Source organism: Osmerus eperlanus, chromosome 8 (genome assembly GCF_963692335.1).
Source record: "Osmerus eperlanus chromosome 8, fOsmEpe2.1, whole genome shotgun sequence".
NCBI lineage: Eukaryota > Metazoa > Chordata > Actinopteri > Osmeriformes > Osmeridae > Osmerus > Osmerus eperlanus.
Window position 1 is genome coordinate 252,277 of NC_085025.1, and position 15,587 is coordinate 267,863.

General features: G+C 57.2%; 1 protein-coding gene across 1 annotated transcript; it reads right to left on the reverse strand.

Annotated features, from left to right (window-relative positions):
* Nucleotides 1-11,652: 11,652 nt before the first annotated feature.
* pou3f2a (POU class 3 homeobox 2a) lies at nucleotides 11,653-14,942 on the reverse strand. Its single transcript, XM_062468519.1, has one exon. It carries the CDS (start codon nucleotides 14,940-14,942, stop codon nucleotides 13,599-13,601), a length of 1,344 nt encoding a protein of 447 aa, XP_062324503.1. The 3' UTR covers nucleotides 11,653-13,598.
* Between the last annotated feature and the right edge of the window lie 645 nt (nucleotides 14,943-15,587).

Here is a 15,587-nt window from a genome sequence, read left to right on the forward strand (position 1 = left end):
GGGCAGATGCCTGTAGCAGGGTGAGGGCTGAGCCTGTAGCAGGGTGAGGGCAGATGCCTGTAGCAGGGTGAGGGCAGATGCCTATAGGAGGGTGAGGGCAGATGCCTGTAGCAGGGTGAGGGCAGATGCCTGTAGCAGGGTGAGGGCAGATGCCTGTAGGAGGGTGAGGGCAGATGCCTGTAGGAGGGTGAGGGCAGATGCCTGTAGCAGGGTGAGGGCAGATGCCTGTAGCAGGGTGAGGACAGATGCCTGTAGCAGGGTGAGGGCAGATGCCTATAGGAGGGTGAGGGCAGATGCATGTAGCAGGGTGAGGGCAGATGCCTGTAGCAGGGTGAGGGCAGATGCCTGTAGGAGGGTGAGGGCAGATGCCTGTAGCAGGGTGAGGGCAGATGCCTGTAGCAGGGTGAGGGCAGATGCCTGTAGCAGTGAGGGCAGATGCCTGTAGGAGGGTGAGGGCTGAGCCTGTAGGAGGGTGAGGGCAGATGCCTGTAGGAGGGTGAGGGCAGATGCCTGTAGCAGGGTGAGGGCAGATGCCTGTAGCAGGGTGAGGGCTGATGCCTGTAGCGGGGTGAGGGCAGATGCCTGTAGGAGGGTGAGGGCAGATGCCTGTAGCAGGGTGAGGGCAGATGCCTGTAGGAGGGTGAGGGCAGATGCCTGTAGCAGGGTGAGGGCTGATGCCTGTAGGAGGGTGAGGGCTGATGCCTGTAGCAGGGTGAGGGCAGATGCCTGTAGCAGGGTGAGGGCAGATGCCTGTAGCAGAGTGAGGGCAGATGCCTGTAGCAGGGTGAGGGCTGAGCCTGTAGGAGGGTGAGGGCAGATGCCTGTAGGAGGGTGAGGGCAGATGCCTGTAGCAGGGTGAGGGCAGATGCCTGTAGCAGGGTGAGGGAAGATGCCTGTAGGAGGGTGAGGGCAGATGCCTGTAGGAGGGTGAGGGCAGATGCCTGTAGCAGGGTGAGGGCAGATGCCTGTAGGAGGGTGAGGGCAGATGCCTGTAGCAGGGTGAGGGCAGATGCCTGTAGCAGGGTGAGGGCAGATGCCTGTAGGAGGGTGAGGGCAGATGCCTGTAGCAGGGTGAGGGCAGATGCCTGTAGCAGGGTGAGGGCAGATGCCTGTAGGAGGGTGAGGGCAGATGCCTGTAGGAGGGTGAGGGCAGATGCCTATAGCAGGGTGAGGGCAGATGCCTGTAGGAGGGTGAGGGCTGAGCCTGTAGCAGGGTGAGGGCAGATGCCTGTAGCAGGGTGAGGGCAGATGCCTGTAGGAGGGTGAGGGCAGATGCCTGTAGCAGGGTGAGGGCAGATGCCTGTAGCAGGGTGAGGGCTCAGCCTGTAGGAGGGTGAGGGCTGAGCCTGTAGCAGGGTGAGGGCTGAGCCTGTAGCAGGGTGAGGGCAGATGCCTGTAGGAGGGTGAGGGCAGATGCCTGTAGCAGGGTGAGGGCTGAGCCTGTAGCAGGGTGAGGGCAGATGCCTGTAGGAGGGTGAGGGCAGATGCCTGTAGCAGGGTGAGGGCAGATGCCTGTAGCAGGGTGAGGGCTGAGCCTGTAGGAGGGTGAGGGCAGATGCCTGTAGCAGGGTGAGGGCAGATGCCTGTAGCAGGGTGAGGGCAGATGCCTGTAGGAGGGTGAGGGCTGATGCCTGTAGCAGGGTGAGGGCAGATGCCTGTAGCAGGGTGAGGGCAGATGCCTGTAGGAGGGTGAGGGCAGATGCCTGTAGCAGGGTGAGGGCTGAGCCTGTAGCAGGGTGAGGGCTGATGCCTGTAGCAGGGTGAGGGCAGATGCCTGTAGCAGGGTGAGGGCAGATGCCTGTAGGAGGGTGAGGGCTGAGCCTGTAGCAGGGTGAGGGCAGATGCCTGTAGCAGGGTGAGGGCAGATGCCTGTAGCAGGGTGAGGGCTGAGCCTGTAGGAGGGTGAGGGCAGATGCCTGTAGGAGGGTGAGGGCAGATGCCTGTAGCAGGGTGAGGGCAGATGCCTGTAGCAGGGTGAGGGCAGATGCCTGTAGGAGGGTGAGGGCAGATGCCTGTAGCAGGGTGAGGGCAGATGCCTGTAGCAGGGTGAGGGCTGAGCCTGTAGCAGGGTGAGGGCAGATGCCTGTAGCAGGGTGAGGGCAGATGCCTATAGGAGGGTGAGGGCAGATGCCTGTAGCAGGGTGAGGGCAGATGCCTGTAGCAGGGTGAGGGCTGATGCCTGTAGGAGGGTGAGGGCAGATGCCTGTAGCAGGGTGAGGGCAGATGCCTGTAGCAGGGTGAGGGCAGATGCCTGTAGGAGGGTGAGGGCTGAGCCTGTAGCAGGGTGAGGGCAGATGCCTGTAGCAGGGTGAGGGCAGATGCCTGTAGGAGGGTGAGGGCAGATGCCTGTAGCAGGGTGAGGGCAGATGCCTGTAGCAGGGTGAGGGCAGATGCCTGTAGGAGGGTGAGGGCAGATGCCTGTAGCAGGGTGAGGGCAGATGCCTGTAGCAGGGTGAGGGCAGATGCCTGTAGGAGGGTGAGGGCAGATGCCTGTAGCAGGGTGAGGGCAGATGCCTGTAGGAGGGTGAGGGCAGATGCCTGTAGGAGGGTGAGGGCAGATGCCTGTAGCAGGGTGAGGGCAGATGCCTGTAGGAGGGTGAGGGCAGATGCCTGTAGCAGGGTGAGGGCAGATGCCTGTAGGAGGGTGAGGGCAGATGCCTGTAGCAGGGTGAGGGCAGATGCCTGTAGCAGGGTGAGGGCAGATGCCTGTAGGAGGGTGAGGGCTGAGCCTGTAGCAGGGTGAGGGCAGATGCCTGTAGCAGGGTGAGGGCAGATGCCTGTAGGAGGGTGAGGGCAGATGCCTGTAGCAGGGTGAGGGCAGATGCCTGTAGCAGGGTGAGGGCAGATGCCTGTAGCAGGGTGAGGGCTCAGCCTGTAGGAGGGTGAGGGCTGAGCCTGTAGCAGGGTGAGGGCTGAGCCTGTAGCAGGGTGAGGGCAGATGCCTGTAGGAGGGTGAGGGCAGATGCCTGTAGCAGGGTGAGGGCTGAGCCTGTAGCAGGGTGAGGGCAGATGCCTGTAGGAGGGTGAGGGCAGATGCCTGTAGGAGGGTGAGGGCAGATGCCTGTAGCAGGGTGAGGGCTGAGCCTGTAGGAGGGTGAGGGCAGATGCCTGTAGGAGGGTGAGGGCAGATGCCTGTAGGAGGCTGAGGGCAGATGCCTGTAGCAGGGTGAGGGCAGATGCCTGTAGGAGGGTGAGGGCTGATGCCTGTAGCAGGGTGAGGGCAGATGCCTGTAGCAGGGTGAGGGCAGATGCCTGTAGGAGGGTGAGGGCAGATGCCTGTAGCAGGGTGAGGGCTGAGCCTGTAGCAGGGTGAGGGCTGATGCCTGTAGCAGGGTGAGGGCAGATGCCTGTAGCAGGGTGAGGGCAGATGCCTGTAGGAGGGTGAGGGCTGAGCCTGTAGCAGGGTGAGGGCAGATGCCTGTAGCAGGGTGAGGGCAGATGCCTGTAGCAGGGTGAGGGCTGAGCCTGTAGGAGGGTGAGGGCAGATGCCTGTAGGAGGGTGAGGGCAGATGCCTGTAGCAGGGTGAGGGCAGATGCCTGTAGCAGGGTGAGGGCAGATGCCTGTAGCTGGGTGAGGGCAGATGCCTGTAGCAGGGTGAGGGCTGAGCCTGTAGCAGGGTGAGGGCAGATGCCTGTAGCAGGGTGAGGGCAGATGCCTATAGGAGGGTGAGGGCAGATGCCTGTAGCAGGGTGAGGGCAGATGCCTGTAGCAGGGTGAGGGCTGATGCCTGTAGGAGGGTGAGGGCAGATGCCTGTAGCAGGGTGAGGGCAGATGCCTGTAGCAGGGTGAGGGCAGATGCCTGTAGGAGGGTGAGGGCTGAGCCTGTAGCAGGGTGAGGGCAGATGCCTGTAGCAGGGTGAGGGCAGATGCCTGTAGGAGGGTGAGGGCAGATGCCTGTAGCAGGGTGAGGGCAGATGCCTGTAGCAGGGTGAGGGCAGATGCCTGTAGGAGGGTGAGGGCAGATGCCTGTAGCAGGGTGAGGGCAGATGCCTGTAGCAGGGTGAGGGCAGATGCCTGTAGGAGGGTGAGGGCAGATGCCTGTAGCAGGGTGAGGGCAGATGCCTGTAGGAGGGTGAGGGCAGATGCCTGTAGGAGGGTGAGGGCAGATGCCTGTAGCAGGGTGAGGGCAGATGCCTGTAGGAGGGTGAGGGCAGATGCCTGTAGCAGGGTGAGGGCAGATGCCTGTAGGAGGGTGAGGGCAGATGCCTGTAGCAGGGTGAGGGCAGATGCCTGTAGGAGGGTGAGGGCTGAGCCTGTAGCAGGGTGAGGGCAGATGCCTGTAGCAGGGTGAGGGCAGCTGCCTGTAGGAGGGTGAGGGCAGATGCCTGTAGCAGGGTGAGGGCAGATGCCTGTAGCAGGGTGAGGGCAGATGCCTGTAGCAGGGTGAGGGCTCAGCCTGTAGGAGGGTGAGGGCTGAGCCTGTAGCAGGGTGAGGGCTGAGCCTGTAGCAGGGTGAGGGCAGATGCCTGTAGGAGGGTGAGGGCAGATGCCTGTAGCAGGGTGAGGGCTGAGCCTGTAGCAGGGTGAGGGCAGATGCCTGTAGGAGGGTGAGGGCAGATGCCTGTAGGAGGGTGAGGGCAGATGCCTGTAGCAGGGTGAGGGCTGAGCCTGTAGGAGGGTGAGGGCAGATGCCTGTAGGAGGGTGAGGGCAGATGCCTGTAGGAGGGTGAGGGCAGATGCCTGTAGCAGGGTGAGGGCAGATGCCTGTAGGAGGGTGAGGGCTGATGCCTGTAGCAGGGTGAGGGCAGATGCCTGTAGCAGGGTGAGGGCAGATGCCTGTAGGAGGGTGAGGGCAGATGCCTGTAGCAGGGTGAGGGCTGAGCCTGTAGCAGGGTGAGGGCTGATGCCTGTAGCAGGGTGAGGGCAGATGCCTGTAGCAGGGTGAGGGCAGATGCCTGTAGGAGGGTGAGGGCTGAGCCTGTAGCAGGGTGAGGGCAGATGCCTGTAGCAGGGTGAGGGCAGATGCCTGTAGCAGGGTGAGGGCTGAGCCTGTAGGAGGGTGAGGGCAGATGCCTGTAGGAGGGTGAGGGCAGATGCCTGTAGCAGGGTGAGGGCAGATGCCTGTAGCAGGGTGAGGGCAGATGCCTGTAGCTGGGTGAGGGCAGATGCCTGTAGCAGGGTGAGGGCTGAGCCTGTAGCAGGGTGAGGGCAGATGCCTGTAGCAGGGTGAGGGCAGATGCCTATAGGAGGGTGAGGGCAGATGCTTGTAGCAGGGTGAGGGCAGATGCCTGTAGCAGGGTGAGGGCTGATGCCTGTAGGAGGGTGAGGGCAGATGCCTGTAGCAGGGTGAGGGCAGATGCCTGTAGCAGGGTGAGGGCAGATGCCTGTAGGAGGGTGAGGGCTGACCCTGTAGCAGGGTGAGGGCAGATGCCTGTAGCAGGGTGAGGGCAGATGCCTGTAGGAGGGTGAGGGCAGATGCCTGTAGCAGGGTGAGGGCAGATGCCTGTAGCAGGGTGAGGGCTGAGCCTGTAGGAGGGTGAGGGCTGAGCCTGTAGCAGGGTGAGGGCTGAGCCTGTAGCAGGGTGAGGGCAGATGCCTGTAGGAGGGTGAGGGCAGATGCCTGTAGCAGGGTGAGGGCTGAGCCTGTAGCAGGGTGAGGGCAGATGCCTGTAGGAGGGTGAGGGCAGATGCCTGTAGCAGGGTGAGGGCAGATGCCTGTAGCAGGGTGAGGGCTGAGCCTGTAGGAGGGTGAGGGCAGATGCCTGTAGGAAGGTGAGGGCAGATGCCTGTAGGAGGGTGAGGGCAGATGCCTGTAGCAGGGTGAGGGCAGATGCCTGTAGCAGGGTGAGGGCAGATGCCTGTAGGAGGGTGAGGGCTGATGCCTGTAGCAGGGTGAGGGCAGATGCCTGTAGCAGGGTGAGGGCAGATGCCTGTAGGAGGGTGAGGGCAGATGCCTGTAGCAGGGTGAGGGCTGAGCCTGTAGCAGGGTGAGGGCTGATGCCTGTAGCAGGGTGAGGGCAGATGCCTGTAGCAGGGTGAGGGCAGATGCCTGTAGGAGGGTGAGGGCAGATGCCTGTAGGAGGGTGAGGGCTGAGCCTGTAGCAGGGTGAGGGCAGATGCCTGTAGCAGGGTGAGGGCAGATGCCTGTAGCAGGGTGAGGGCTGAGCCTGTAGGAGGGTGAGGGCAGATGCCTGTAGGAGGGTGAGGGCAGATGCCTGTAGCAGGGTGAGGGCAGATGCCTGTAGCAGGGTGAGGGCAGATGCCTGTAGCAGGGTGAGGGCAGATGCCTGTAGGAGGGTGAGGGCAGATGCCTGTAGCAGGGTGAGGGCAGATGCCTGTAGCAGGGTGAGGGCTGAGCCTGTAGCAGGGTGAGGGCAGATGCCTGTAGCAGGGTGAGGGCAGATGCCTATAGGAGGGTGAGGGCAGATGCCTGTAGCAGGGTGAGGGCAGATGCCTGTAGCAGGGTGAGGGCTGATGCCTGTAGCAGGGTGAGGGCAGATGCCTGTAGCAGGGTGAGGGCAGATGCCTGTAGGAGGGTGAGGGCAGATGCCTGTAGCAGGGTGAGGGCAGATGCCTGTAGCAGGGTGAGGGCAGATGCCTGTAGGAGGGTGAGGGCAGATGCCTGTAGCAGGGTGAGGGCAGATGCCTGTAGCAGGGTGAGGGCAGATGCCTGTAGCAGGGTGAGGGCTGAGCCTGTAGGAGGGTGAGGGCAGATGCCTGTAGGAGGGTGAGGGCAGATGCCTGTAGCAGGGTGAGGGCAGATGCCTGTAGCAGGGTGAGGGCAGATGCCTGTAGCAGGGTGAGGGCTGAGCCTGTAGCAGGGTGAGGGCAGATGCCTGTAGCAGGGTGAGGGCAGATGCCTGTAGGAGGGTGAGGGCTGAGCCTGTAGCAGGGTGAGGGCAGATGCCTGTAGCAGGGTGAGGGCAGATGCCTGTAGCAGGGTGAGGGCAGATGCCTGTAGCAGGGTGAGGGCAGATGCCTGTAGGAGGGTGAGGGCAGATGCCTGTAGCAGGGTGAGGGCAGATGCCTGTAGCAGGGTGAGGGCTGAGCCTGTAGCAGGGTGAGGGCAGATGCCTGTAGGAGGGTGAGGGCAGATGCCTGTAGCAGGGTGAGGGCAGATGCCTGTAGCAGGGTGAGGGCAGATGCCTGTAGCAGGGTGAGGGCTGAGCCTGTAGCAGGGTGAGGGCAGATGCCTATAGGAGGGTGAGGGCAGATGCCTGTAGCAGGGTGAGGGCAGATGCCTGTAGCAGGGTGAGGGCTGATGCCTGTAGCAGGGTGAGGGCAGATGCCTGTAGCAGGGTGAGGGCAGATGCCTGTAGGAGGGTGAGGGCAGATGCCTGTAGCAGGGTGAGGGCAGATGCCTGTAGCAGGGTGAGGGCAGATGCCTGTAGGAGGGTGAGGGCAGATGCCTGTAGCAGGGTGAGGGCAGATGCCTGTAGCAGGGTGAGGGCAGATGCCTGTAGGAGGGTGAGGGCAGATGCCTGTAGCAGGGTGAGGGCAGATGCCTGTAGGAGGGTGAGGGCTGAGCCTGTAGCAGGGTGAGGGCAGATGCCTGTAGCAGGGTGAGGGCAGATGCCTGTAGCAGGGTGAGGGCAGATGCCTGTAGGAGGGTGAGGGCTGAGCCTGTAGCAGGGTGAGGGCAGATGCCTGTAGCAGGGTGAGGGCAGATGCCTGTAGGAGGGTGAGGGCAGATGCCTGTAGCAGGGTGAGGGCAGATGCCTGTAGCAGGGTGAGGGCTGAGCCTGTAGGAGGGTGAGGGCTGAGCCTGTAGCAGGGTGAGGGCTGAGCCTGTAGCAGGGTGAGGGCAGATGCCTGTAGGAGGGTGAGGGCAGATGCCTGTAGCAGGGTGAGGGCTGAGCCTGTAGCAGGGTGAGGGCAGATGCCTGTAGGAGGGTGAGGGCAGATGCCTGTAGCAGGGTGAGGGCAGATGCCTGTAGCAGGGTGAGGGCTGAGCCTGTAGGAGGGTGAGGGCAGATGCCTGTAGGAAGGTGAGGGCAGATGCCTGTAGGAGGGTGAGGGCAGATGCCTGTAGCAGGGTGAGGGCAGATGCCTGTAGCAGGGTGAGGGCAGATGCCTGTAGGAGGGTGAGGGCTGATGCCTGTAGCAGGGTGAGGGCAGATGCCTGTAGCAGGGTGAGGGCAGATGCCTGTAGGAGGGTGAGGGCAGATGCCTGTAGCAGGGTGAGGGCTGAGCCTGTAGCAGGGTGAGGGCTGATGCCTGTAGCAGGGTGAGGGCAGATGCCTGTAGCAGGGTGAGGGCAGATGCCTGTAGGAGGGTGAGGGCAGATGCCTGTAGGAGGGTGAGGGCTGAGCCTGTAGCAGGGTGAGGGCAGATGCCTGTAGCAGGGTGAGGGCAGATGCCTGTAGCAGGGTGAGGGCTGAGCCTGTAGGAGGGTGAGGGCAGATGCCTGTAGGAGGGTGAGGGCAGATGCCTGTAGCAGGGTGAGGGCAGATGCCTGTAGCAGGGTGAGGGCAGATGCCTGTAGCAGGGTGAGGGCAGATGCCTGTAGGAGGGTGAGGGCAGATGCCTGTAGCAGGGTGAGGGCAGATGCCTGTAGCAGGGTGAGGGCTGAGCCTGTAGCAGGGTGAGGGCAGATGCCTGTAGCAGGGTGAGGGCAGATGCCTATAGGAGGGTGAGGGCAGATGCCTGTAGCAGGGTGAGGGCAGATGCCTGTAGCAGGGTGAGGGCTGATGCCTGTAGCAGGGTGAGGGCAGATGCCTGTAGCAGGGTGAGGGCAGATGCCTGTAGGAGGGTGAGGGCAGATGCCTGTAGCAGGGTGAGGGCAGATGCCTGTAGCAGGGTGAGGGCAGATGCCTGTAGGAGGGTGAGGGCAGATGCCTGTAGCAGGGTGAGGGCAGATGCCTGTAGCAGGGTGAGGGCTGAGCCTGTAGGAGGGTGAGGGCAGATGCCTGTAGGAGGGTGAGGGCAGATGCCTGTAGCAGGGTGAGGGCAGATGCCTGTAGCAGGGTGAGGGCAGATGCCTGTAGCAGGGTGAGGGCTGAGCCTGTAGCAGGGTGAGGGCAGATGCCTGTAGCAGGGTGAGGGCAGATGCCTGTAGGAGGGTGAGGGCTGAGCCTGTAGCAGGGTGAGGGCAGATGCCTGTAGCAGGGTGAGGGCAGATGCCTGTAGCAGGGTGAGGGCAGATGCCTGTAGCATGGTGAGGGCAGATGCCTGTAGGAGGGTGAGGGCAGATGCCTGTAGCAGGGTGAGGGCAGATGCCTGTAGCAGGGTGAGGGCTGAGCCTGTAGCAGGGTGAGGGCAGATGCCTGTAGGAGGGTGAGGGCAGATGCCTGTAGCAGGGTGAGGGCAGATGCCTGTAGCAGGGTGAGGGCAGATGCCTGTAGCAGGGTGAGGGCTGAGCCTGTAGCAGGGTGAGGGCAGATGCCTATAGGAGGGTGAGGGCAGATGCCTGTAGCAGGGTGAGGGCAGATGCCTGTAGCAGGGTGAGGGCTGATGCCTGTAGCAGGGTGAGGGCAGATGCCTGTAGCAGGGTGAGGGCAGATGCCTGTAGGAGGGTGAGGGCAGATGCCTGTAGCAGGGTGAGGGCAGATGCCTGTAGCAGGGTGAGGGCAGATGCCTGTAGCAGGGTGAGGGCAGATGCCTGTAGGAGGGTGAGGGCAGATGCCTGTAGCAGGGTGAGGGCAGATGCCTGTAGCAGGGTGAGGGCAGATGCCTGTAGCAGGGTGAGGGCTGAGCCTGTAGGAGGGTGAGGGCAGATGCCTGTAGGAGGGTGAGGGCAGATGCCTGTAGCAGGGTGAGGGCAGATGCCTGTAGGAGGGTGAGGGCTGAGCCTGTAGCAGGTTGAGGGCAGATGCCTGTAGCAGGGTGAGGGCAGATGCCTGTAGGAGGGTGAGGGCTGAGCCTGTAGCAGGGTGAGGGCATATGCCTGTAGCAGGGTGAGGGCAGATGCCTGTAGCAGGGTGAGGGCAGATGCCTGTAGGAGGGTGAGGGCAGATGCCTGTAGCAGGGTGAGGGCAGATGCCTGTAGCAGGGTGAGGGCAGATGCCTGTAGCAGGGTGAGGGCTGAGCCTGTAGCAGGGTGAGGGCAGATGCCTGTAGCAGGGTGAGGGCAGATGCCTGTAGCAGGGTGAGGGCAGATGCCTGTAGGAGGGTGAGGGCAGATGCCTGTAGCAGGGTGAGGGCAGATGCCTGTAGCAGGGTGAGGGCAGATGCCTGTAGGAGGGTGAGGGCTGATGCCTGTAGGAGGGTGAGGGCAGATGCCTGTAGCAGGGTGAGGGCTGAGCCTGTAGGAGGGTGAGGGCAGATGCCTGTAGCAGGGTGAGGGCAGATGCCTGTAGCAGGGTGAGGGCAGATGCCTGTAGCAGGGTGAGGGCAGATGCCTGTAGCAGGGTGAGGGCAGATGCCTGTAGGAGGGTGAGGGCAGATGCCTGTAGGAGGGTGAGGGCAGATGCCTGTAGCAGGGTGAGGGCAGATGCCTGTAGGAGGGTGAGGGCAGATGCCTGTAGCAGGGTGAGGGCAGATGCCTGTAGCAGGGTGAGGGCAGATGCCTGTAGGAGGGTGCCTGTAGAAATATACAACCTGATGTTTTTGCTCCTTCAGGTTTTCCGCTCCCAAGGCAGATGACCGCTGAAGCCCATTACAGTAAGAGTGACGAGACGTAGCAGACTGTCTGCGGAAGAGAGTCTGGTTAGAGCAGAGACACACCTGGTCTATGGTACAGAGCCTGTTTAGAGCAGAGACACACCTGGTCTATGGTACAGAGCCTGTTTAGAGCAGAGACACACCTGGTCCTCCTAGACTTCAGGAGCTGCAGGTGTATGGTTGTCCAGCAGGTGGCAGTACAGGACTGTCGGCTCAGCAGACACATCTTTCCGACAGATGATACAGTAGAACAAGGGCCTGGGTCTGGTCGCAACGATGCAGAAAATAATCAACCCAAATGATGCAAGATCAAAATATAAATATAGATATATGTCTGTATACAATTAACATAACTTCCAAGAATGTCTATGACATTGGTAGAATATTTAGACATTGTGCTAACATTTCATATTATCATTGGACTAAGCACTGAAAATGTTGTTGTTCAGTCTATTAGAAATTCCTGATTAATTTAATTATGTTCTGGGGAACACAATCAGGTGGAATTTCAGAGCTGTAGGCCTAATGTTGAGAGAGCATTTCAGATTAAAAACAATATTCCTCTTTTTCGGTAAATGCAAACTGAGCAATTTAAACACCTTAAGCGTGATAGCTGCATACCAACACGAAGGTTGGTCTACAAATCCTGTTCATTTTTGACATTTTAGTTCTAAAGTCAATTTAGAAACCATACAGACTTTTGCTTTCCTATTTCACCAAATTCAACAAGTATTCAATCTTACTTGACATTGTTGGATCTGCCTTTTCAGTATAATATATAATGAATTGTAAACAAAGAAATGACGTTCAAATAGGCATATAAACAATGTTCATCTTTGCATAAATATTATTGGCAGGCAGATTGTGTAAAGACACAGTGTATTTCCCAAGACAATATTGTTGCAAATCAGTGGTAATACACACTTATCGGAAACCGCTGAAGGACATTTTTTTCAACCGAGACAGATTGATAAAATCCATAATTATAATGCAGGCTCGCGCGCCCAAGCCTGTTGCCACACAGCATAGCGCGGGATAGTCACGACCCATTCGTCAAGCCAGCTCAATAAATAATGTGAGAAGAATACAAAAGTATTATATAGCAAAACAAATACGTTTTAATGACAAAAAGCATATATAAATTGTGCAATTGTTTTCTTTTCCCTAATCAGAGTCACAGTTGAGGTCAATACAGATTAGGCCATTTTGTAAAATCCTAATTCAGTTTGGGATTAAGAGCGTTGTTCCGGGACATGCAAAATTTCACTTCAAATTATGAAATACTAAAATAGCAGGAGGGCTACAAAGATAATTATGTATTTTTCGTGTTTCATTTAAAATCACTTTTCAGACATTTTTTTATGTGCATATGTACCCAGAGATTTAAACCGCAATAAGAGTATCTAATCTTCAAATTTGCAAACGATGAGGGATGTGAATTTTTGAACGACTATAAAATATGGATTTTGAAAGAAAATAAGATCATATCTGTAGGCTACTAGATAGGCTACGTGTTAAGAAATTATGATCTCGGACTAAATGTGATCACCTGTAATTCGTGAGCCTGCCAGTTCAAATGTCTATCTTTTCATTCCATGTTCAAGCTTAAAATCCTTCATTTGGATTTAAGTTACTAATTGTCCTTATTCTTTCTTTTTTCAATTCCCTTCGGAATCCAGCCTACAGAGTCCCATAATTTCAACTGCAACAGACGGGATCTTGCAGAGGTCCATTCAGGCCTACGATGGAACCTTGATCCGTTGGGTTTGACTGGCACTAGTGTTCGAACACGTTTGTGCTTTGGCACAGACTGACAGAAGGAATTCAACAAAACAAACAACAAACATACAAAGCGATACAAAAACGAATAAAGTTACATCCCACGAATATTGTTCTCAGTGAATGAATTCGTCATTAGATTCATTTGTGTCAGAGCTGGTAGCGTTATATTCCGTTATTTTCTTCTTAGGAAATGAAGGCAGAAAGGCCAAGCCTCGGCGTAACCTAGGCTACAGTCCTGCTCTTTCAGGTCACAGCATTTATAAATATACAAGTACGAACAAACTGTAAACAGGCGCGCGGATATTCTGTCAAATGTACACATAAATGAAGCTTTAACAATTCTAGTTTTAGAAGTTTCACCCCAAAGCTACTTTAATTTGATTTTTATTATTATTCTCTTGTTATTATCATTAATAGGCCTACCCTAATCCTTATTATTTTTTAAATTCTTATTATTAGGCCTGATATTATTATTGCTACTAACAATTGTATGGCCTGTTTCCTCGGAACGGGATACATTCTAATATTTGTAGATTCCTGATAATGGCTACTTGGATGCACTCGCACAGCAGTACAACCAGATTCTAATTTGAATGTTTAACACTAGTGAAGAATGCTAGCTATATTGAGCGCCTAAAGTTCAGTAAATTAATGTCAAATGTTAGATGACAATTCGTCTGCAATTAGGCTATATATTTCTGTAGGCCTATAGGCCTAATATCCTTTCACATTTAAATGGTGACAATACAGCTGAACGAATGTTATAGGCTTGATAATAATAACATCAATAATGATGATAATAATAATAATATATGCTGGTGGTTGAAATGTCTTTTAGTCGTTAACAGGTGCAGCGGTTGCGGCGTGTCCAGCTTCTGGTGTCAGACCCCTGTTGCTTTTGTTATGACTGAAAGATGGCGTTTATTTACCCAACGACGACTGCGACTTTTCATGCCTGCTTTTATCCCGCGGGTACAGCTCGTGCACACACTAGCCTATACTGTCTTTGATTTATAACACATTCTGACTTCATCTCATGTCAACGATGTCAAGCCACGGTAGAATAACCTACTGCGCTTTAGAGGGCGTTAAAAACCCCATGTAGCCGCGGCCTCGGCTGCTGACTGCCCGCGTTCCAACTATTCCCACTGTGTTTGTAGGTTCTACATTAGCACTGGCTAACGTCCAATGCTAACTGGTCCGGCACAGAGAGACAAATGGGGGACATTCAACGCTCTTTAGGGGTCCATGTGTTTAGGATAATGGGTTCGGGTCATTGCACCGGAGTCTGGCCGCCGTGATGCGGGGGAGTGTCGCCATACATGTCCTCTCCTCCCTGTAACTGTCCTCCGGCGGGTGTCATTCGCTTCTCCTTCTGTCGCCTGTTACAGAACCAAACCCTCACAACCTCCTTCTCCAGCTGCAGGCTGTCCGCTATGGAGGTGATCTCCGCCGCGCCCGGTTTGGGGCATTTGAGAAAATGGCTTTCCAGAGCCCCCTTCACGCCCACCTCAATGGAGGTCCGCTTTTTCCTCTTTCTCCCCTGCGCCGCGATCTTATCCAGGCTTGTGGGGCTCCCCGACGTGGAGTCTGCTTCCTCGAGCCACTTGTTCAGTAAGGGCTTGAGTTTGCACATGTTTTTGAAGCTTAGTTGCAGTGCTTCAAATCTACAGATAGTGGTCTGGGAAAACACGTTTCCATACAGAGTCCCGAGAGCCAGCCCCACATCCGCCTGCGTGAAGCCCAGCTTGATGCGCCGCTGCTTAAACTGCTTGGCGAACTGCTCCAGGTCGTCCGAGGTCGGCGTGTCCTCGTCCGAATGGTCCGCGTGTCCCCCGTGCTGGTGGTGCGCGAGGGACTGCTGGTGGCCACCGCCGTGCTCGCTCAGGTGCGGACTATGGCTGTGGTGCTCCTCGTCCCGCAGGCCGTGATGATGCATCCCCTGCTCGCCCCCGACCAGACCGAACCCCGACTGGGAATACACGAGGCTCTGTCCGTCAGACGTCGCCATACCGGGAATATGCGTGGTGGCCGTGCTCGTTCGCCATGCCCTGGCGTCGTGGTGTGTCTGGTGCGCGAGGTGAGGGTGTCGCTGTTGCTGCTGCAGACTAGCGGAATTCTGCAGCTCCTCGCGGTCACTGTTCTGCAGCACGGGCTTCACGTCCTGCTCTCCGAGGGGACTCGACGGCCAGGGCACCCCGTCCCCGTGCGACAGAGCAGTTATCCACTGGTGCGCGTGGCTGAGCGGATGACCGCCGCCCGATAACGTGTAGTCGTTCTGGAGCAGGGTGTGCGCGTCCCTGTACACTGCCGCTTGCTGCATGCTCCCGGACTCCGAGTGCGGCGGAGGCGCGCTGCTGGGGCTAGAGAGGACGCTATAGTGGTTGGATGCTGCGGTCGCCATAACTCTTGGAACCGGAGTGATGGCTCCAGTTAAAAACGAGCAGCCTTTGACAGTAACTCTCCTCCGCCACGGGGCAACTAGGCGTCTCTCTCTATCTCCCGGGCGCTGGGCCAAGGGGACGCAGAGGCGCGCACCTGAGGTCCGCCTCGCTCCGCTCTTTATTGGCCAAGAACGGTTGACAGATGTGGTTACCCCTGACAGCACCCCGCTCATTGGTCACGGGAGATTCTATAGAACCCCCTATCACTCTCCCCAACAATACAGTCCCGCCGCACACTACAGAGCAGGGAGGAACGTGGGTCTGGACAAGGATCTGTGGACAGACACTTGCCTCTGTGCAGAAATAGGGGTCACAGAAATACAGTCTTGCCAAAGTTTTATACATTTGGTTAGAAGCAGTGGTTAATAACCTACAGGGAACGTGTTTTTTAGAGGACGGTTGATGCGTAAAATGAGCAATGTTCTTCTTGATACCCTGACATAAGTCTGTCAATTGCGCATTTCTTTTTAAAACCACATCCATAATCTGACAAAACTGTCATCACTGGAAAAAAGAAGGTTTAGTTGGCACTATCCAGGGTGTTAATTAATGACAGCAGCATAACTTTAGTTATATTGCGCTATTTCTCGGTGGGCGAGGTGGCTTGATCTCGGGCAGATATATGGTGTCATGGACCCTCCAGCTGCCTCTCTCCCATCATGACGCTGTCCAAAGACAGGAGCTGCATTTTCCCGGCCTCGTGCCCCGTTGCCATAGCGAGCGCAGTGAATGGAACAACAACGCCCACGTCACAGCTGCATTCGCCTCTCCTTTTCGATCTTTCCCAAAGAACCTATTCGTGCAGCTCGCTCGGCCGA